The 23,787-nt window shown below is 42.5% G+C and overlaps 1 protein-coding gene across 6 annotated transcripts in view; it reads left to right on the plus strand.

The window, feature by feature from the left end:
* LOC308388090 (signal-induced proliferation-associated 1-like protein 2) overlaps positions 1 to 23,787 on the plus strand; it is an 80,774-nt gene that overhangs the window by 44,614 nt on the left and 12,373 nt on the right. For all 6 annotated transcript variants that reach the window (XM_080868587.1, XM_080868584.1, XM_080868582.1 and 3 more), the window contains 8 exons: positions 1,895 to 2,052; positions 2,683 to 3,259; positions 8,500 to 8,774; positions 14,113 to 14,364; positions 17,154 to 17,300; positions 18,225 to 18,328; positions 18,504 to 18,592; positions 19,755 to 20,128. In XM_080868587.1, coding sequence (XP_080724713.1) covers positions 1,895 to 2,052; positions 2,683 to 3,259; positions 8,500 to 8,774; positions 14,113 to 14,364; positions 17,154 to 17,300; positions 18,225 to 18,328; positions 18,504 to 18,592; positions 19,755 to 20,128 — 1,976 coding nt within the window. The remainder of the gene's footprint in view (positions 1 to 1,894; positions 2,053 to 2,682; positions 3,260 to 8,499; positions 8,775 to 14,112; positions 14,365 to 17,153; positions 17,301 to 18,224; positions 18,329 to 18,503; positions 18,593 to 19,754; positions 20,129 to 23,787) is intronic.

Below are 23,787 nucleotides of genomic sequence, written 5' to 3' on the forward strand. Positions count from 1 at the left end.
TCTCTTTACCTTTCATCCAATTGTATTTCATAAAGTGGGACTGTTTGATTTAATCCCTGGTGGTAATATTCCAGCAGGGCCAAGCAGAGCTTGACCTGTTCATCCCTTCATCATTTCCAAATCACCCCTGCACCCTCTAATCCTGCTTGTTTCGGGCTCTCACCGACCCTGACTGACAGGCTCACACCAACCAGAGAATGGGGGTTAATGACCTGCACAGGCCAACAATACAAGCAGTATAACTTGGGTTTGAGTGGACATGTGCCCTTCACACACAAATCCTAAATTGAGTTAGTTGATATCTCTACCACCCAAAAATCCCTTTGTCCAGTAAAGTTTCTGTATCCAAACCGGGAACAGTGATTCTGTCGAGGAGAAGGGCAAAATGTGAGAGCTTACTCAAAGGATTGATTTTTTTTGTTTCGTGCAGGGGATGAACTGATGCCCCCCGTCCCTGCATTCAGTGTAATAAAGATGCTCAAATGTTAATCCAGGAAAATGATGCTAAACAGGTTTTGTCCCATCAGTTGTATCAAAGCTTGTTGCAACCCATGAGTCTATGATTGAAAAATTGTTTCCAAAGGAAAGGCGTGTGGGAAGGAAACATAAACGGTGACAACCTCATTTTCTCAATTACCACACCATGTCCTACTGAGAACGTGACGTACACGCCACAAGATTGTGCAGAGGCCCAATCAATGAGACAGGAATTTATCCCTCTAATGCCAAGTGTATCATATTTGATACATGAGCATTACCTGTTGAGTTCGAAAAGCCTGAACAAATTGCACATTTTTTTTAAACAATTAATAAATAAAAATTCTGGATGTAGCAAAACCTAATTTGTTTTCTTTTAATTTGTCAAAAAGTTCAATAAACATTCCAATTTCAAAAAAGTGTAAATTTTCCGGCAATTATTTAATGACTAGACTACAGTTACTATAGTTTTGTATTTTCTAATTATTTTAATTATTATTATTATTTCATTTTGACCTTTTGTTTTCAAGTTCAAGTGGATTTTCTTATTTCAGTTTAGTTTTTGTTGTTTGAAAATGTTTAGTTTAGCCTTTTTTCTTTTCTTTTCTTTTTTGTTTCAGTGTTAGTTTTAGGCTTTTTTTCTTCATTATTATTGTACCAAGAGCATAAGTCACAGGTAAGATTTGGGGAAATCAGGCTGTATAATAAAAACATAACTTTTTGAAAGCAGTGATTCGTAGTGTTATAAAAATCCAGATATCCATAAACACGTCTGTCAATACCTCAAGTTTTAGTTAATATAACCACCTTGGTTCAGGCATCATAGGGTTAATTAAATAAGGAACTTTTACATAACTGGCATGTTTTTTTGGGGGTTTTGTTTTTGTTGTTTTTTTGGTTTTGTTTTAAGTCCTGTGACATGTGGTTTATGGCTGTTATCAGAGCTGTCAATCATATCTTGTTGCATTTAAAAAAATGCTTTTGTATCATTTCCTGGTTTATAAGAGATGTCCATTCTGTCCATTAATGAGGACGTTTTTGCCACCCAAAATTCTTTGTTTTTCTTGGATATAGGCATGATACTTTAAGGTTTGCTGGGAAAATTTCTAAGTAATAAAAGGGCCAGTACATATGAGCACTTGGTGCTACACCTTAGTTTGTCTGGTATTGATCGGTGGCTTATCATGGTTAATGTTAGCAAATGTTTGCTAAGTTGAGAGAGAAGTTTTTGTGTGACTGTTGAGTCACTGCAACTGACACACGGCTGGCCTTTGTTCAGAAAAACACTCGCATGCTCTCATTCGAATTGAAATCTTAAAGCGATAATGTGTTTTCCAAACTTCTGTACTCTTAAACTAACCTGACTGTGTTCATCTTTTATCTAATTTAATTTCCATTTCTCCTTTTTCTCTTGCAGTTGCTAAGGAAGAGGCACATTGGCAATGACATTGTCACCATAGTGTTTCAGGAGCCCGGGGCCCTTCCTTTCACTCCAAAAAACATCCGCTCTCATTTCCAGCATGTGTTTGTCATTGTCAAAGTCCACAACCCGTGCACTGATAACGTCTGCTACAGGTAAATGGAACAAGCATGCATCACGCCTGCAAGGCACTCCCAAAACTGTTTTTTACTCTGGTTGGTAAAGAAAAGCGTGCAGGGTAGAAGAAAGTAGAAAAACATCTGAGTTTGGTGGCATTGAGTCAAACCACTAAATATTAGAGTGCTACACCACGGGATAAGAAGCGAAATGGTGTGCTCGAGACAGTTTAGGCGAACGTGTTGATCTTCTGATGTGTTTTTCATAGATGTCTTTGTGTCAAGTGGCTCTTCTGCGTGAACTTTTAAGAGCTCTTAATTTAAAAGGATAATAATAATAGCTTGCTCAGTGGTTTCTGTGGTTTCTCTTATGACTTCATAGTAATGCGCCAGAATCACAGGGCTCTTTTCATCTGCTCAGTGATGATGCAGTTATTATCTTCAGAGACACCTTGAAATTATGACTTATGAATTACGACTCAAGAGTTTCTGAAGTCAAGACGACTCTTGCTAATAACATAGCATTTGTTGAAGGGAGAAAGATTAGTCTCAGCAGAAATAATTTTACCAAAAGGCATATAATTTCAGCGCCTGCTCATTATTCATTCATTTCAATATCTACGCTCCTCTTTTTCTTAACTGTCACTCCCGCATTTTATTTTTTTCCAGTGTGGCTGTGTCCAGATCTAAAGACGTGCCTCCATTTGGCCCCCCTATTCCCAAGTCTGTAACTTTTCCAAAGTCTGCGGTTTTCAGGGACTTCCTGCTTGCCAAGGTCATCAACGGGGAGAACGCAGCACACAAGTCGGAGAAGTTTCGGGCCATGGCGACTCGTACGCGGCAGGAGTACCTGAAGGACCTAGCCGAGAACTTCGTCAGCACGGCCACTATCGACTCAGCTGTCAAATTCAGCTTCATCAGCCTCGGAGGCAAGAAGAAGGAGAAGGTGAAACCCAGGAAGGACGCGCATCTGTTCAGCGTGGGAGCGATCACCTGGAGCGTCCGTGCCCGGGACTTTGGCCAGTCGCTGGACTTTGACTGCTTGCTTGGTATATCCAATGAGTTCATTGTGCTCATTGAGGAGGAATCAAAAAATGTGATCTTCAACTGTTCGTGCCGCGACGTCATCGGGTGGACCTCAGGGATTATGAGCATTAAGATTTTCTATGAACGGGGCGAGTGTGTCATGCTGTCTGCTCACGACAACTGCGGAGAAGACATCCGGGAGATGGTGCAGAGACTAGAGGTAAATCTCTTCGTGTCTGCATTGGAATAATCTCTGTCATCCCAAAGCTCTCAATAACTGCTGGATTAGACCACAGAAGGCCAGTGGGATGATCCTTTTTGTAGCACCTCGTCTTCGGTGTCACTAATCATACCATATGTAGAGATTTGAGAGAACAAAAGACATTAGATGAATCAGTTTCCAACACCACACCCCCCTCACAGAGCTAGTAATTCATTCTGTTTGCCCTGTCTGTTTAATTGAGGGGTTTTTGTATAAATTTGACATCCAGTTTATTTGTGAAATAATGAGCACATTACAGTAAAAACAATTACGCTGTCTACTACTAGTGCGTAACACAGTTTTAATAGCTCCGCGGAAAGGTGCAGCTGTTGGCGCTAATGCATAAACATAAAAAATTACAGTAAGATTTAAAAAATAAAAGCCAAGCATCAGCAGCACCAAAAATAATGATGATATGGCACTTATTGGGTTTTACTAGAAATAGAGACAGGTTCACATTTTCTAAACATGTTCTAAACAATGCACATAAAACACAATCAGGGCCTCTTCCCCGCCCCCGTGCATGCTACTGCACTTTCACCTGCATGTTGTTGCCTGCAAAATACATTATTTGGGCGCCTGTGGTTAATCCACGTGTCTAAAAAGTGAAGTGCATGTGAAGGAAAGTTTACTTTTAATGTGGCAGTGGAGCGTTGTACTTTGGATACTTGTGGGCTCTGCGGTGAAACGGTGCATTCAGCAAATGTTGCTCTTGCAGTTGCAGCTTTAATGCTTGACCACAAACCTTTTAATTCTGTTTTTCACGGTTAGGTCAGCAAAACTGTTGCTCATTTAACCTTTATTCGTGCCGTCAATTCTCATGTGTTGCAGAGCAATAGAGATTTAATGGCCCCTTTTTTTTTGGCCTCCACTCCCTCACACACGCAGTGAAAATATCTCACTAAATTAACCCGAACCTCACTTGCTTTTCAGGCGGCTCCCTCTTTTTTCTTTTTTCTGATTGTGCATTAACGGGAATGTGAAACTGTAAAGCAGAGCCATCAGAGTTCAGAGAGGATTACAGACCTCCTGTTGAAAGCTTTCTTTGGCTCATCACAGACTCGGCAGAGGTGCACAGGCGACCGTTCGGGTCACACAGTTGCAGATGTCCTGCTCTTGATCAGGATAAACCACTATGACATATCACGCAATTTTCACAAAAACTGACTAAATAAATAAAGCCGAAGCAGCTCAGTACTGCAGACAGTTCATTTAATGGATTGAAAGATTAGAGAAAATGTGATTTATTTATTTATTTATTTTTTTTTGGGGCGTTCTTGAAATGGGGACTGTCTGGGTGCAGGTTTACAGGGAGACTCTTTCTAGCAGGACACCAACCCAGTTTTGAAGGGGAAGGCTGGAAACGGAGGCAATTTGTTTTATTTTTTGGGGGTCTGGCAGACTAAGAATAGAGGACACGTGGCCTCATACTACTACTTTACTCCTATTGAGAGCTCCCCACTTAGTCCCAGTCCTCGCATCCCTATTTTGTAATTCTAGCTTAGCTACATTGTGTTACTGTTTGGGCTATGTGGGTCCAGGTGTCTTGAAATTTTGAAAATGGTGTACACCTGGCTACACAGCCCAGATGCTGTCCTCAGACACCTTGTTTCTGCTTCCTGTGTACCTGCAGGGTCTTGCTTTTCCTATTCTAGTTTCCATGATTTGTTAAGTGAAGCTCTAATCAGGCAGCCTTTTGTTTTCCTTAAATAACATCGTGGTTGAATCCCAAAATCCAAACCTGAGCTGTGCCTGACCTTTTTCATGCCTGGCTGTGTGCTTTCCGGCACTTATCCTGCACAGTCCCTTTTTGGCAGTTGCATCAGCAGTCTTGAAATTTGCAGCAGACCCTAGCCAGCGAATCAGTTGTTCAGCCAACAAGTAACAACCAATTTCCTGCTAAAAACCTGAATGAGGATCAGATTCTTCTGAGGATTAAAGGAGGCTCGGATAATTTTTATTATCACCTCTTGCAATGAACTGAGACTCTCAGAAGAGCTTCTGAATGAGAATGAATAAATGTGCACCTGAGCACAAAGATTCTGCATATCCTTACCAAAAAAAAAAACAGCCACACCAGAACCTGAAGAAGTCTTTCCCATAATTACTCTTTAAAGGACACGGATGTCATTCAGCGTCTACACACACTCATCTTAAGGAAGGACAGAGCGGGATATATTAGCATTCGTGATTAGCCAAAGGACATCACTTCCTCATTTGCTATGCTAATTTCCCCTCACATTTTCTGTCCACTTCTCCAAGGAATTCCTGATTAATATTCCACAGCCCAGTTTTATAAAGTATTATAAAGTTAGTACGGATCGCTGTTTGTGTTGTGATACAGGCAATGGAGCAGCAAGCTGTAGGCACATTTATTTGGGTATAAGCTGACCAGGCATACTTGTTCCCAAAGGTGTCTGCATTTTCCCAAATGTCCTGGAGGTTGACTCGAATCAAATTTCATTGGTGGGATTTACAGGCTGCCCGACCTGTGATGTAATGTGAACAGATTGCCAACTGTAACACACAGAGGAGCCCAGTGTGAGAGCGCAACTAAAAGCTTTGTGATAGCGTCCTGCTCTCCGGGTTGCGGAGCTGGTTGGCCGCATGTTCAGTTTTTACGATGCATGTTCTCTTTGCTCGGGTGCCACATATGCCACTTTCTTTTGTCTGGTTGGGTTTTGTTTTGCATGTTTTGGAACTAAATAATTTGGAATAGTTTTATAATACTATATTGTGTTTATCTAGATTAAATATGTATTAAATTAGTTATAAGTTTTTAATCATTCTCCTAACTCCAAACCTTGCAATTATATTGCTTTTCTATTTGATATATGATGACATTTTAAACACTTGTAATTGTATTTGCAAACAATTTTCTGATTCCTTATCATTTATGCTGTCGGTAGTAAAATGCCATGGTAGCGTTTATGATTATTTCTTTATTCAAACAACAATCCAAAAAGCAACAAGCAATTTTACTGGCACATATAACAGAGAGAAGCAGCATGTTGATCAATAAAAGAGCTTCTTAATTAGTGCTCATTAGCACCATTTTGAGGTCATACATGTTGTTACAGACAAGTAAAAGCTTTGATAACCTCCTGCAGTCCCACAGTGCTGCTGAGCTCCGTTAAGCTAAAATATTCAGAATCACACAAGAAGCTACATGACGTTGATGCCGATTCCTGAAGTATAAAGCGGCCACAGATTTACCAGTCCGCACTTCCAGTAGAATGACAAGGTTTTGTCATGTCTGAGAAACATGCAGACGGTGCCATCAGTGTCAGAGCAGTGTCCGACTGTCAGACCTATCACTGAGGAACAGTGCCAGTAACACTGTTTGGCAACAGTAGTTACAACAGATTTGAGGCTGATAATGTTTGTTGTAGTTTTTATGGCCGGTTATTAGTCTGTTATTGGTTTGGCCAGCAGGACGTGCACACATGTTGACTTTGTCCCTTTTCTCATCCAAGTATCTTCATAGGCCACAAATACCTCCTGTGAGATGATGGATGCACTCTTAGAGTCAAGCGTTATGAATCTGAGCAGCTCGTAGGAGAACCTGAGCAGATTAATTTGGTGGTTGGACTGAATAAAGGGCTCTAATGAAAGCATTTAGAAAGCTATTATTTAGGCCTAATGGATTTCTGAAAAAGGGGTGTTTGATTCATGGTCCCAAACGCAGAAGCCTTCATACACAAACCATTTAGTCCAGACTTTACCCCGGAGAACTTTTATGTTTCATATTTCCAGTTCTTTTTGGAAATTTAAAATGATTGCTAAGTTTTTGGCGTCTTTTCTCTAGATTTTGAACCCGAAGTATCTTTGGCTTCTTATTTATTAGCACATAAAGCAGGGACTGTGTTTGTGTATAATTACTGGATGGGCTCCTTTGCTGAAATTTTACAGTTGTATCCTATTAAGAGGACAGTTATTGCATGATGGTTCATAATGGGGTTCTGCTGACGTGAGAATCTGGTGTGGAGTGTTGACAATCCATAGTCTGTGTTAATGTGTCCCTGAAGCTAGTTGCCACTCTGAAGCAAAGGGAGGCAGTCACCCACAACTGAACCGAGACTAATCCAATGGGTGATTAAAGCTCGTTGGATGTAGCGTGAGGTTTTATTCCCCATTCGTTGTCATAAACCGTGTAGTCCTAATGTGTTCTCGCAGTGTAGCTATAATGTAGTCAGTCATTTTATGTCATCAGTGTGCAAATAGGTGCTCCACTACTCCACTTACTTTGCTGTGTTTGTGTTGTGCTGAAATAAAACCATTGAAGCAAGTAGGTTGCTGAACTGGAGTTGCATTAAAGCGAAGGATGATGCCAAGCCGCCACTGAGCAAAGCGAGCAGCTTAATTTGCATGTAAGCTCATAATTGGACAAGACCCAACTTTCATTTTCATCCAAGAGCGCAACTGGACAAGCAGAGACTGTCCACCAAGAATCCTTAGGGAAAGTGTCACGTCTCTGGCAGCAGTCTGCACAATGGCGAGAGAGGGTGAAGTGAGTCATCTTTTCATGCTGGGTGTGGGGGGGGGGAAAGTGCTTTAATTAACTGCCAGTTGATGCAGATTATGTATTTGTATATAAATATTACGCTCCAAACTTCTCCCTTGACACTGACTTTACCTAATAGACTCGGCTCTGTGGACATGTCCGTGTCTCAGGGGCCAATTAGATCTGCGTTCCCCGTGCAGCATGAAGAAAAGAGCTACTGTAGTTACTGTCCACAGAGACAGGTGTGTATTTGTGTGCGGCTCTTTGGCAAGACGGTTAGCCGTGCGATGTAGCCTCTTATTAACTTCAAGTTTGAAAGGTTCTTTGAATTAGCCAAACAAACATGCTGGAGGCTTGCTGCCTAAGGACTTCTGCTTCTGCTTTGGAGGCTTTGATAGTATTTTTCTTGTGCATGCATGTGTAATAAAACCCACACACATCTTACAAATGATGCAAACCATTCGCTGTTGGAATATACTCTGTTAGCTTTGAAGGCTCTTATTAAAGAATATTAAGCTCATTCATTTTTCTCTCTGTCTCATCTCCTCACTGTCATGTGTATTGCATTCTGTTTCCAGCTAAAGTATCTATTAAGTCCTTCGGTTTTTAAAGCTCAGGATCTGTGCCGTGAAATACAAATTCACCTGCCTTTTATCGTAGATTATAAAAACGGCCGTTTTCATTCTGCTTCCAGATCGCCACCAGAGGGTGCGAAACCACGGAGATGACACTTCGCCGGAATGGCCTCGGCCAGCTCGGCTTCCACGTCAATTTCGAGGGCATCGTAGCCGACGTGGAGCCCTTTGGTTTCGCCTGGAAGGCAGGACTGAGACAGGGCAGCCGACTGGTGGAGATCTGCAAGGTGGCCGTTGCTACCCTCACTCACGAGCAGATGATTGACCTGCTGCGCACCTCAGTCACCGTCAAAGTGGTTATAATTCAACCTTATGAAGATGGCACTCCCCGAAGGTAAACCCTCACTCTTTGGTCGTCTCATTTTCACCTCGGTGCAAACACTTTTGTTACAGCAATTAAGCCAAAATGACTTAAAATCAAATGCAGATTTCCTGTTGTTGTTTCCTGTTGTCCTGCGGTTAGCGAGACAGAAGCAGGTGCTCCCCCCAAAATTAATGAAGCCATAACAGAAAAGTAGTTTGGTTTACTTCTTTTTTCCTGGCAGGTGGTGTAAATTAGCTTGACATTTGCTCTCGTGTTTGAGGCGATTAGCATAAAGAAATGCTTACATACTGTTTGTGTTGCACCGGAGATGATGTCGTCCTCCACTGATTTCTCTGGAGATAGTCTTTCTTTGTTGCGAGAGAAATCTTCAGCAGGCCTGCGGAGCCGCAGACACGGACAGTCAGCATTTCCCACTAATGATAATGAGAAGAGGCTTTTGATTAATGGCTCAACTCTCGCTGCCTTTGTTTGACAGCTCACATTTGTAGATGGCTTTTCTCTAACCTCGCTCAACGTTCTGTTCAGCAATTAGGATGGGAGTGTGTGCCTTTTTTTAGGGACACACTCCCACGTAGAGAGTCCACCGCCCTTGAAATAAATGAGGGAGCGTGTTTCAAATGATTTTTTTTCCTTTGTGTGTGCGTGATGGGAAGAGACGAAGGTCTGTGTAAAATGCTTGTTCTGAAAGCACATCTGCTTGTTTTGTCTGTGCGAGACAGACAGCACTGTGAAATCGTATCCTACACTCCTTCACACTCACATTTTCGACATCTTTGTTTTTCTTCGGCTTCAGGCTGACAGATTTATGTACCAGGAAAATGCTGGTTCCACTTTGTCACAGACAGCCACGACAGAATGGCTTGACAATGTGCAGAAAGAATATTTCAATACAAACCCATTTTTCTGTTTGTGTTGTTACAGGTAATGCTAATATACCAGCTAATCGTTAAAGGTAATAACACATAGATAACAGCAATTAATGAACCACTGTGTATTTTCATTCTTTGACTGTATTTGTGTGCTTTCTAAACGCATGAAGTAAAGTGGCGATTGGTGAATATCTTGATAAATCCCTGATGGGTGAGTGTTTTGGTAAATAATGATAATGACAAGCCTTGCTTAATGTTCTGAATGAATATATGATTAAACAGCTGTGTGTATGTGTGCATCAAAATATAAAGCATGCATAGTAGTTAACTTTTGCTTTCCGGTCTGGCAACAGAGGAGCAACATTTTTGCTCCCCCAGATGGCGAGCTAACGTGTGTTGTCTGTGAAGCCAACAGAGCAGCCTCTCTGGCAGAACCGGCGTCTAAGCCTCTCGCCACGATCTGTGATGATACACGACGATGCAATCATCGTCGCGGTCCGGGGACGGAAGAAGCAGATAAAACGGAACATCCTCCGAAACTGGTTTTGTCTCCACAAATGTGTCCAGCTTATCAGAGCAGTATTTACAGGATGGAGATAGAGAGAGCTTTTGGTGTGGCATCTGTGCCAGGTGAAGACTTCTGGCTTGGTTTAGCTGAAACCACTGAAGTGACTGTTTAATGGGAGCCTGGACAGCCAATAAGAAATGGGGTTAGAAATAAACATAAATGAACAGAAGCTTGTGCAGTGATTACGTCATACTAAATGTGTATAATATGTGTTGTGACGCGTTATGAACAGAGTGTGACCCATATATCGCATTTGCTAATAGAGGCATCTGGCAGATTAGTGAGCATTAGTAGCAGCAGAACGGCAAACTGGTCAGTGCTGCTGAGCCTTCCCCGTCCCCACTGAAACACAGTTCCTCAACGCCGCCCCCATGAGAACCAAACGCCTCCATCTAAGCTCCTCTGAATATTCTCCCAAGACTCCCAACAAATCAAGAGGTGAGAGGTCAGGTGAAGAATCTCGAGGGCCCTCAACACTTTTCGCTGCTGCGTCTTGGAGTTGCTAAAGTGTTGCAGTCAACAATAAGTGCTCCAGTTTCTCTGGCATTATCTCAAAGGAAAGGAATTCAGCAGGGGGCCCGAAGGCCCCAGTCAGTCCCCCGTGGCCAGAGAGATGAGGACTAATCTAGCAACAATGGACAAGAGTCTCATGACCTTCAAACAATGTACCCTGGCTCCACGCTGCTACCATGACAAGGAAAAATGTTTTCATAAGTACATGCGGTGGCTGGAAGGAGCTTCCTCTTTATTCTTTTTAAATCGCTCCAATATTGTTTAGGCTTCCTATTTTTGTGATTCGGCGAGGAGTGATGTTGTCATCTTGTTGCTAAGATTATGTCACATTAGATTGCAACAAGGAATCATTTATACAGTGTAGCATTGTTTTGTGGCAAACCTCCTAAAGCTGTTTATGCCCTAAATGGATTTACCCTGCTCTGCCTGAAGCTGTGAGATGTCTCTAATATTAGCCTTACCTAGTACTGTATTTATTTACACTGGGGGGCAGGATGTGGTTATAGCTCAGCACAGTACCAGAGGCTTTTCCATCATCACTCTGAAAAGCCTTAAACAAGTTCAGCATGTTAGCTTTGGATCAAAACTAATGAGAAAAAGATGAAAAAGATTAGCTCTTTGAAACAGGAATGCGATGTATAGAACATGGTAGAGATTGTATGTTTTGGTATGCGGTCATCAGAGATGTGAGGATAAACAGAAGGATCAGTACAATATGGACTAAAATGTATGTTCATTACAAGACATACAAATAGAAGCAGAACATAAACTGCTACGTGGCCAGTAAGGATTTTTTTTCCCCTGAAATTTATTCCGGCTGAGTCCCGGCTTTTTGTTTCTCTTTTTTTAATATCATATTGTCGTTTTAGGTTTTAATTGCAAAGATTTACTTTTGAAATGGTGTCTTCAGCCTGTGTCACAGTGTTGACGATGACATTCAGATGGCCACTTGTGACCTTTCCTTTGTAGTGCCATCAGACTTGTCATTGTGGATTTTCATATGGACTGAAGCAAAGCTGGATTTCTCACTTCCCATGCCAGCACCCACCCAAGATGGAGCACCACTAAACCCAAAGAAACTAGAAACTGCATCACAAATTGTCCTACTTAATCCCCTTGCATTCTTCATAGGAGCTGGGGCGGGGGGGTTGGGGGGGGGTTCTGCAAAGATCAGTCTGTTTTTTTTTTCATCTTTAAGTCTTCAGCACACCTCGTTTAATGAACCCTTTGACAACAGTCTGCACAGCACTGGTGGAGGTCACGACCTCTGTGACTCTTTGCCGTGACAAGGACTATGACTGTGGGAATGGATTAGCATGTCCCCCTCACTTGCTGGCCCTGTCATTGGACTGACAGCTCTCTGACTCAGGTCTAAGGTCCTGTTGTGACACTGATCTATTGTGATTCTTTAAGAGCCGAATGGCTGAAGGAGCTGAATGTTCTCCACCAATCACCCACTAACAAATTTATTTTTAGTTGTGCATTGTCTCCAGTTGTGTAGTTTTCTCTAAGCTTATGTAGGCCATTGTGGCATAATTTATAGCCACTCACATTAAACTGGGAGAGAGGCGCAGCAGTTCTTTTTGGAATCAGAGGAAAAAGACGGTTATTATTTTTCTCACCAGTCACTCGCTTCCTCCTCTGCTCATGCCTGGCTGGACATGTCCGACAGCTTCTCCTGCAACACCAGCTTCCAGGTAAAGTTTTCTAACTGTTGACCAAACACCAGTTTCCTGCCGTTTCCTTATGATTTATACACTCAGTCTCGGGTTGCCTTTATACAAGAGGCACATTCCTTATACATGAATATGAAGGCTGTTCCCATTAAGTCTGCAGTTGTACTGCTGATGGAGATTATTTGGATCATATGGGCAAATCACTTTGTCACTTCTTGGTCATTCTGGAGCAAAAAGCACAGCAAGAGAATAAAGCTGAGACCTTCACTGTTGACAAGCTGTTAGCTGGGGGATAGCTCTTTTCTTTGTAGAGTAATGATGTGTGGCAACCTATTATGACCACACACATGTGCTCTCTCTCTGTCACACACACAGACATATACACACACAGTTAATCAAGCTAGTGCCAACCATGTTGAAAAACAATTGACCAGCAGTCTTTTTTATTTTTTGGGTCTTTTTTTGTGTCTGGAACAATAATTGAAAGACCTCGGCGAGCTAATTGAGTGTAAAGAGGTAATGTTCTCATCTCTAAGCTTTTTTACGCATACAACAGCTTCACTTGTGCTCAATACTCTCACTGTCCTATATACCAAACCAGTGATGCATGCAGCATGCATATTGTGAAAACAATTAAGTATGTACACCGTAAGATGTGCAGGATGTAGTTCTTCATCATGAATGAGGCCAGCTGGCGGTGACATCAACCAGATGTGAGAGGACACGGAGGAAGAAGCAAAGGATGATCTTCTAGTTATATCTTATAACACCCGCAGCTCCAGTGGGAAGTCTGGTGTAAACAGCCCAGCCACCCATGGCCCAGACTGATGAAAGGGTCCTTCTGAGAAGGATTACTACTCCCCCCTCCTTCCTTCAGTGCACCCTCCTCAAACCCTTCTATGTATACATTTATGACCACAGCAAAAGTATACAGAGCTTTCCACTCCCCAGTGGATGCTGGAAAATGGACTTTAAAGGGGGTGGGGAGGGGGGGGTTGGCAAGTGTAATCATTAGGGTCATGCTTGATATGCCTTTGGAGAGTGAGCAGAGTGTTCACACTTTTTAACCCTGACCCACTTTTTAACCCCCATCCCTCCCCTTCTTTCCAAACATACGCACCAAGCCGCTGCCTCGGTGATTAATGTTGCATGAAATGGCATCACAGGCCTTGTCCATCCCAGAGATCTTCACTGATGTTAGCAGTAAGTGGATGGAGACGGTGCACCGAAAAGCTACCAGTGTGTAGCAATTCGGGGAATACCCATTACTGGCCGACGGGCGAGCTCAGATTTTTAGCTTTGTGAAAATGATCGGAAATGGTGGGAAACTATTTTAAGTGATGTTAGTGCTCCGCTTACACTTGCAAATGTGTGTGAACATGTTTGTGGGTCTGTTGTTGTCAGTAGTGCAGAAATAAACACTATATAAGTCTAAAGATCTGGCTCAGGGTAAATAAAAGTATTTGTGTGCTTCAGCAGGGTCCTGGAGAGGCAACGTGAGAACACTTCACCCTGGTTTTCACAGATTATTATGAAATTTTCAGTTTCATGGCTGAAAAATATTAAAATATTTAACATATTGTGATGTGAGGTTATAGGTCAAATTAATAGGTTCAATCCTGCTAATTAATCATTCGCATAACTTAAAACGTCATCTCCTGTCATTTTCTGTTCATTGATGAACTTTGACCCTTGGTTCCCTCTCACCCCTCTCCTCTCAGGGGCTGCTCCGAGCTCTACCGCATACCTATGGTGGAGTACAAGGTGGACAGCGAGGGTACGCCGTGTGAGTACAAGACGCCCTTCAGGAGAAATACCACCTGGCATCGGGTGCCCACGGCTGCCGGAGCGCTATCCCGAGGCTCGCCCACTCAGGGCCCCGACCGCTTGCAGTGTCAGCAGATCCTCCAGCAGCACCAGGCAGCTATCCCGCGAAGCACCTCCTTTGATAGGAAGTTGCCAGATGGTTCCAGGTGCTCACTATTCTCCACTTCAGTTTTCTTCGGTTGTTTGCCTATGCCCAATTTGGCACTTATTAAGGGTTGAAAGCAACGCTTGAATATGGGCGATCGAATAACTGTACGGTAGAGAGGCTGCATTACAAAAGCACAATGACAAAAAACACTGTTCACTGCTTAATATTGAGTCACATACAAATAAAGGAGCTTAAATGGTTATCCACGCTGAAAGAAAATAGCTTCTCCACTCGGTCTTTATGAATGTGGTTATCCACTGATGGTTTTATCATATATTTCATGTGTAAGCATTGCACACATGCCAGGACAAATTTACATAATGTCACAGTTGTGCAAAAAGGCAAAGGAAAAAAAACATTAACTAAACAAATTAAGAAAAGAAATGATCCTGTGAGACATTTTTTACTTTTTTTTTTAACACACAAACTTTCTGCTCAAGGTTTTTCAGAAACGGAGGCTCGTCATCAAACACAACAGTGTAAAGACGGCGTCCTTTCAGATGAAATCTTTGAACTCTCAGCCTTTCTTATTTAGAAAAGAGCTGCAGTTACACTTTGAGCTGTTATTGTGCTCGGTTATTTGCATACATATAAATGGCGCATTTTAGTTAAATGAATTCACGGCTCCGCTTTCATCTCCCTTTGGATGATAAGGCTGCGCTCAGACTTTGTTCCCGTCCTCGGCTCTGTCTCTTTTGGACATCTCCATTGAGCCATGTAAAGCAGTGATTTGTTCACTCTAATGAAACCCCTACAGTCACGATAACCTTTCCAGTGTGTCACACCGACTCCCCGCCACCCACCCGCCCGTCCAGTATTGCCTGTTTTGACTATACTGGGATAATGGCCGCCTTCTCTGCCTGGAGTCCCTAGCAGTCGGAGCTCTCCGTTCTCACTCCCCTCCTCCTTTCTCTCACTCTCCAACTCCCCCACTCCCTCCCTTTTCCTGCACCCTGCTGAGGAGGAGGTGATGGGGACACTGACACAGCTCCGCTCATCTCATCCAATTACTGCAGAAACAAAGAGAGTGCTCTTCCCTAGACCGCGATATGAAGCGCCCCAGAGGGAGTGGGAGTAGAGAAGGAGGAGGGGAAGGGAGGAAGACGAGACTGTGTCATAAAGTCGCAGGATCTGTAGGAATAAATCAGAATGAGTTAGCCGGACATTTGTTTGTGCTGCTCAACTAATTTTATTTTTAAAAAGCACCTTTTTTAAAAATCCACATACTCTGATTGAGGTCTGAACAAAAACCGAATCACTAACCTTCCCGTTAAATTTAAATGAACAAAAATGGAGCCCGACAGGTGGTCTCACTAAATTACTCATCTCACGAGGCTTTGAGGGGGCATGGACCCATTTGTCTCGCAAGGCCGCGCGAGAATCTTTATAGCTCGGATAAAGCGCCATTTCATCACACGTATAGCTGGATTTAGACTTGCAACCATAAAATATGACGACTGCTTCACAGCCAAATGAGACCAACCCTCTGATCGCTCCCCTCAAAATTTTTTTTTTTTTTTTCCTTAACATGAGGAGAAGAAGAAAAAAGGAGAACGAAAAGCAGCCGCTTCTGTCTCAAATTGAAGTGCCTGGACTTAGCTTGACACTTGACTAACACAGCCGGAGAGAAAACAGCGATCCGGCCAGAGTGTTTGATGATGTGTGGCACAACTGAGATACTGACAGTTTATTTCCCTGTGGAGGGGAAAAAAGGAAACCGAACAAGGAAGCAGAAAGTGTTGATGTTTAATTTGGGTCGCCTTGTGAATGTTTATACTTGCATTTTTGAATCAGAGCTCTACCGGATCATTTTCAGTCGCTTATCTGCAAATTTCCAATCTTTGAATACCTGATCCAGGTGACAATCTCTCTTGGCTTTGCATTTAATAAAGATTTAGTCATTTCAGACCTGGTTCCAAACTAATGTATAAGGACAAAAGAAGCAGATATAAGGAGTATAGGCTAACTGACAAGACTTGGCTTACGCTTTAATGTGAAAGCCATACTGCCTGTGTTATTGCAGTCTTATTTCCGTCCGCTCATCTTACCTCATTTGGCGTGCTGGTTAAAGGGAAGGCAGCAGACATAAGTCACATTCAGTGTGTATTTTTCACTGTATCGTCCACAAGTTTTTCCTGGCTAGACAAAAGCAAGCAAAGCATCTTATCTCAAGGTATTAGCTCAGAGGCTGTGATGGTCAAACTAGGTGAAAGGACTAAACTTCAGTAATAAGCTAAGCATGAGGAATCGCACAGAGAATCATCATCTGGATTGCTGAATGAGGTTAATGCCATAATTAACCTCTTTCTCTGCCTTTGAAAATGAGACACCTTTACCTCCTCTAACATTATCTCACATTGTCTGTGAAGGTTCTCAGTCATCCAGGTCATCGTAGTCAAAGGAGCTTGCAAAGAAAAGCGTCTGGACTTCTTGAAGTCCAGACGCTTTTCTTTGCAAGCTCCTTTGATTATCTCACATTGAGTTTTCTTTCTTCTTTTTTTTTTTTTTTTTTTGAAAGCCTTTAATGATGCCCTTAAGATTCAGTCCTTCCAAATGATAATTTGATGATGATCATTTAACAATCATTTGATAATACCCCCCTCTATTTATGTCCCTATACATTGTGGACTTTTTATTTTTGTTGTTTTAAAGTGCAATTTTAGGATATTATCTGCACTTTATAAACAAATAAGCTGTTGGTATTAGAACTACAACTGTATATATATTATGGGCTATCTGTAATCATTTTTAACCACTCCTGTCTGTTGTCCCTCTTTTTTTCTGCAGAACTGTGCAGGATATGGAGAATCCCCAGGTCACCTCATGTAACAAGGGAGACCAGCACTACCGCAGTTCCCCCAGCAACCAGTCGTCCTCCAGTGATCCAGGGCCCTGTGGCAGCAGCACATGGTCCCAGCAGCCTGGATATGATGGGTACAGGACCACAGCAGTGTCAATTTTTTTTTTTTTTTTAGTTTTTTGGAAATAACCTTTAAGTAGTCCCTCCAGGATTATGCGGTTTTACAGTAATGAATGCAGCTCCAATCAGTCCCAGCACTATTTCTGAGAACTTGCAATTTTGCAAAATGACAGCAATTTTTCCACATGAAATGACCAAATCATCAGTGCACTTTTGGCCAGTCGTCATGCTTTTTCGTCATTTGTTTTTTTACAATGTTCTTTTCAACATGTTGGTCTTTATCATTTCGTCAATTATATAACGATGTCACGGAGCAGCCCAGACTGTAGACTGCGCAGGCGTAACATCTGTCAGGCTGATTCTTGTACATGAGCAGAATCCATGAGAGACCGACGTCTGTCTGTAAGTGGTTACAGACCATGACAACAGGCTTAGCTCCCCACTGCTGCCTTTTCTGTCAGAGGCCTCAGATGTGCATTGAACACCCGAGGACCACTGCGCCCTGTCAGAGCTGCCCCGATGCAGAACGGCAGACATGTCGACTGATCTGCCGGGCTTTGTCGGAGATCAGGAGACAATGCGGCCTCTGTTCATCTGCTGTAAACTTTATTAGCTCTAAAAGGTTTAACTAAGACGCGCATTGAAAAAAAATTGCTGCTCTTACCCTTTTGTCAAGAGGTAAAAAGCACTCTGCAAGCTGAGTCCAATGAAAAAAGGTCTTTTGTCAGCGTTGTCTGGCAGCTTCTTTATTCTATTATGAGCTCAAGTGTTTTGACCTTAAATGATGTTGAGCTAATTGCTGTACATCTGTGGTGAATCTATTGAAGCCTTTCTCTTAATTGAATAGAGAGCACACTCTATAGAAAAACGAATTTATGGCCCATTTTCCCCCTCCTGCCCTCTTTTTCTCCTTTTTCTTTTTTTTCTCCCCCCATCAGGTGTCCCTCCCCTATCCTGCATGAGCGGGTAGGGGACATCCAGGGAGGGGATGGAGAGATCCACAGAGAGAGAGAGCCCACCCTGGAGAGGACTAGGTCTGCAGGTTAGTCTGAAGTAGTCATTGTTAACATGCATGTCTGTATAGCAAGAGTGTAACAATCCTGAAACCAAAGCAAATCTCACAAACTGTTGTCCACATATCTTGCTGCCATCTTTTACATACAGTCTGTGAATCATGCCATCTGCTTCTATAGTAACAGTAACTTCTGGCTCCACAGAGGCCAAATGGCACATCCCCTCCACCAAGATCCTGAACCCTCTGAAGCAAAGAGAAGGAGGAAAGGACTCGCCCAACAAGCTGTCCAGGGTAAATGTCTGATCCACTTTCACTTTATTGAAGCCGACCAGGTGACTTGAATATAGTTTGGAAGTCTATTTGCGACTTTTGGGAAGGTCTTCGTATACTTGGTCTGATTCAGCCTTGAAGTGTGCTGTGCTGGCATTAGAGTCTGTGTAAGACCTGCTATATCCCACAACTGTTTCAGGCTGAGCTCAGATTGCCCTTGTTTCTGGGCTTTGCTGCAATCAGTTCAATTGGGGCAGATGTTCATGTTGTCCCCTCTAGACGCTCTTTGCAGTTATCGCTTTCCCTTCATCAGCATGCTAAAGGAAATCTCATCTCATCACTGTTTCAGGTTGTTTCATGCGTTTCTAGGACACCTTTTCCTTGAAGGTTGAATATATTAAGTGTTTTAGCCCCTCGTTTCTCCTTTCTCTATATTCTCCCCACTCCCTCTGATTTATGGTTATTTTGCCCAGCACTGCCTTCCTTTTTTCTTTCTCCTCAGATGCTGGAGGCTGGCTAATGCACCTAAACAACATGTTTTGGTGTTTTCCACCACTGTTGGAAGTGGATAAAAAATTTAACCATTTTCTTGGCACTGTACATCTCTAATGTACTGAGCCTGCTTTTTCAACTGTTTTTTCTATGCTGTGACTAAAACCGCATCAATAATTTAGCAGTAAATCATAGTAAAGGTGACATCGCAGAACAAACCTTTGCAATTCATGGCTTACGTTCTAAAATAAGGCGTAGCTGTTGATCCCCATGGTTTGAAACTGATGATGCACATTGGAATAAGTTGGTGTGACCTTAAATGTATTTGAGCTTGAGGGATAAAAGAGCTAAAAAAACAAAGCTTATGATCATCTGGATTCCTCAAATAAGTATCACAATTTCAGAGTTTGCACGCAAAGTATGTGACATTCAGCATAGTCTGTTTTTATTCCTGCCTACATATTACTGTCAACTACTTGACAGTGTAATGGGCCTCAAGAAAACAAGCTGTTGCCTCAGTCAGGGACACATGACCGTGTGAGGAAGCCTGATGGGTAAACCCCCTCCTTGCCTGGTAGGGCAAGAATGTTAAAGCATCCGTAAGAATTATTTGCAGCTGCTGTTTGACCTTGTTTGATTTACTGTGTTTCTTTCTCCTTCACCCCTCTCGCTCTCTCCCTCTCTGTGCCAGGCGGGTGATAAAAACTCAAGCCACTCAAGTAGCAACACTCTTTCAAGCAACGCCTCCAGCAACAGTGACGATAAGCACTTTGGCTCTGGGGACCTGATGGACCCCGAGATGCTCGGCCTCACGTACATCAAAGGCGCATCCACTGACAGCGGCATAGACACTAATCCCTGCGTGGCCCCCGGGGCCCGAGTGTTGCTGCAGGGAAGAGTCGGGGAGCAGGGACACCCGTGGGTGTCGGAGCACCACGAGGATGGAGCGTCGGAAGAGGATCATGGGAAAATGTACCTACCGCAGGGCTATGCTTCTGCCATTTTGTCTAGCCATGTGACAGAGGGCAGTATCGGGGACCTGAGCGAGATCTCGTCCCACTCCAGGTACAGCATTTTTGTCCTCGTTTGTACAAAACAATTGACTTTGGCTGAGTGAGTTACAAATTAAAGGATAACTTTAAATGGAAGTTGTTGAGTATGCAGCGCTGAACCTTGCCTTAACTGTTATTAGATCTCAAACAAATTTAGCACTTAAGTGAGATTTTTGGATGCTTGTCTTAAAATGTGCTTTCTAAATCCATCATGAAAAACACAGAGCGTCTGATAGACTTCAAGGATTCATGCTCCGCAGCGCTGAAGTTGTTCTGGAGCATGAACACCTTCCTAGCAGGCTTTAACGCTTTCCCCCATAAAGACGACATTTGATGACCTTTTCACACCGCCGTGCATACCAATAAAGATGTGGTTTTATGACCATTAGAGTAGTTTCTGGGTTTTCCCAATAGTAGCTACATAAGCAGAGACTACCCTCAGTAACTCCTGATGCAAACAGTCATTTTGTTCTATAAGCAGGCCTGAAATATGACCTAAAACCTCTCAGTCCAGAAGCTCCTAGTAGGCTTTCAAGGGGTAAAAGGTTTACAGTCAATTACAGCACTCTGTTTTTCTTTGCTGTGGTCAAATAGTTTTTCCTGGTGTGGCTTAGTTCCATCTTTTGGGGTCATTGATTTGCCTTTGTGAACTTTCAAACACCCCCTTTTTTTAAATGGCTCTCGGCAAAATCCACTATATTCCACCACGTAGATGTTTTCAGGCCCACTATCTGTTGAACACATGCAGAGACAAACACGTGCACAAAAGGAAGGTTTCTGGCTGTTAGCTGATCTTTTCACCCAGCCGTGCCCCCTCTCTGCTGACACACAGTCTGGATCATCCAGTTGTGCTGAAAGCTCCTGGTTGGTGTTGCTGTCAGGCCGAGGCAACATCAGGAGGCTCATCACACTATCCTTTAAGTCCTCCTTACCTGACCTGGGACCATCTGGGAAAGAGAAATGGTGTCATTGAAGGTCGGCCCTGAAGCCACTCAGTCTGTCTGTATGAAGCAGCACGGGTGACCATTTGTTGATGTCATATAGGATTATGGTCCCCCAGTCTGTTGAGATCATTGACCTGTTTGGGGGTATGAAGAAGTAACCGTGCCAGGTAGAGCTGGGCGATAGAACGATAACGATATGTATCGCGATATAACTTTTACTCGATAGAGAAATTAAGCTATCGCGATAGACCTCGCCGCTCTTGTCCTCTTAAAAAAAAAAAAAAAAAAAAAAAAAAAAAGGTCAGCCAATCCAAATTAAGTAGCGCAGAGCCGAACCAATCACAGCCGCAGCGTCACGTCGCGTGACTTGTTACGTACAGCACAAGTGCCAAGCCGCACGTGTGTTTGTTTGGGAAGCAGCCAGCGGGTAATGGAGCCAGCACGTAATGGAGGAAATGAGTGTGCCGACTAGAAAAATCAACCGAGCGTGACCGAAGAGAAAACAGATGATGGTTCCAATGCCGGAGAAATTGTCGAACGGAAGAGCCAAAGAAGTTTCATAGTGTGAAGGTATTTCGGCTATTTCAAGTCTGACAAAAAACAGAGTAGCGTGCACTGTAAATTGTGCCGAAAGCAAGTCTGGAAATACAATAAACTGGTGCATGCGTCACACTGTGCGCCACGTTATTGTTTCGGTGAAATGGATTTCTACAATACTGTTAATTCTACTCTGCAGTGTTTAAATGCTTACATACACACACAGTTACTGTCCCTCCACACATACGACTCGGTTCTGCTTCTATGCCCCAGCTTTGTTTACTTTTTCCCACCGAGGCTTCTAGACTTCTGATTGGCCAACATTTCTGCACGGTTAGGAATCTAGCGCCACCTGCTGCTTTGGCATGTTCATAGCAGCGTTTTCCTTCATTTCTGCCTTTATGTGTGGACGGGATTATTTTTTAAAACGAAAACGGAAAATCTCCGTTTTCAAAAATACCCGTATACGTGTGGACGTAGCCTCAGTCTCTGACTGGAAGCGCTAATTCGTCATTCGGCTTTTGTCAGACTAAAGTAACTGTTAAAACTGTTTGAAAAGCTAAGCTATACAACAAGGAGAGATTGAGAATTTCCTTTTAGTTCTCAGTTTATTTGATATTGACAAAAGTTAGTCAGTTTTGTCTGATCTTCTGTAAAACAAACTAAGATTTATTTTTAGAATTAATATTTTGTTTCTAAGTGGAATTGACAATTTAGTCTGTTTTGTTTGTTCTATTTTGAAACTTAAACGCTTTAGTGGCTGCCTTTTGTGTAGTTTGCAATATTTGCCTTTATTTATCTGAAAAAGTCTCATGTTCCTTAAGTACATCTACCCTGTTGAACTTATTATGGGAAATAAATATTTAAATAAAAACAAGCTGCTGATTATTTCACATTTTACTTGTGAGCAACGGCACATTTAAATCTTACAAATATAGTTATTTGGCTTATATCGTGATAGATATCGTTATCGCCTGAAATGAAAAAAACATATCGTGATATGAAAAAATCTCATATCGCCCAGCTCTAGTGCCAGGATATCACTCAGAAATGAGAAAAGAGCCCATGCCATCACCTTGACTGCTCTGATGCTTCCCACCTTTTATGTAATGGTCTTTGACACCCGAGTGTCATCTGAGCAAACAGTGAAGCAGCAGGAGCACATTTGCAGGGTGTGGCACAGATGGGCATGAATATGGAAAAGCAGTGTGTTGTGCCTCCAGCCAAAGCGAGCTCTCATGTCTTTAGGGTGTTTTAGAAGAATGTTTGAGTAGCAAAACCCTAACGTCTTTTATGGACCTAAATCTGAGGTCCATCTCTGCAGCTAATAGATGAATCCTAATTAGGCAAAAACAAAAAAAACAGACACACACACAAACGATTCACTTTCATATTAATTATGGAAATAATGAAGGACGCTGTAGCAGATGTGAGACTGTGTATGGAGAGGGGGAGTGCTTAAATGTGAAAGGCCAATGGAAGATAAAGGAGCAAAGAAAGCAAAGCAAGGCAGCGTTCATTACCTGATGCATGGCTCATTTTCACATCACTGCAGAGTGTGACATCGCCATCCTTTATCATCTTGCTTATTATTTGGATAGAGGCAAAGCATTTACACATTCGAGGAATCACATAAAGTAAAGTGATATAAAAACACCATTCAGTCGAGATGAATGCTGTACAGCTGTGTGTATTTGACCTTTTGATCATAACTTCAAGGGTCACCTTCCCCAGTTAACAAAAATAATAGTATTTTCCTCGTGGCATGCAGTTATTTTATTTTGTGTTTGCTCGTAAGTAAGCCTGTAAATCAGCCTAAGGCACAGCATTGTAAATAAGCAGAAAATGCCTCCATGTGATTTGAGTGCACTGACCCTTTAATGTGTTTTGTCAGTTGATATTTGACTAAATACTGAAAGGACAAAGTTCAGGGGGAATATTCACATGACAAACTGCAGCCGAATCCTCTTCCAGTGTAGGTTGAAGGGCAATTTGATGTTTTTAGATTAAAAGGGGGCTTATTGCCCTCATGAACAGCTCCATATTTTTTAGGAAACTACGCAAGTATCTTTGCGTGATTCACATGATTCAAAATATTCATAATCAGTACTTATCTTATATCGGGCCTTAGTGCCTTTTAAATTGATCCTCTGTCTGAGCTGTTTGAACTCCTCCCTCTGTAAAAGCCAAA

Source organism: Rhamphochromis sp. 'chilingali', assembly GCF_963969265.1.
Source record: "Rhamphochromis sp. 'chilingali' genome assembly, chromosome: 20".
In the NCBI taxonomy this organism is placed as follows: Eukaryota; Metazoa; Chordata; class Actinopteri; order Cichliformes; family Cichlidae; genus Rhamphochromis; species Rhamphochromis sp. 'chilingali'.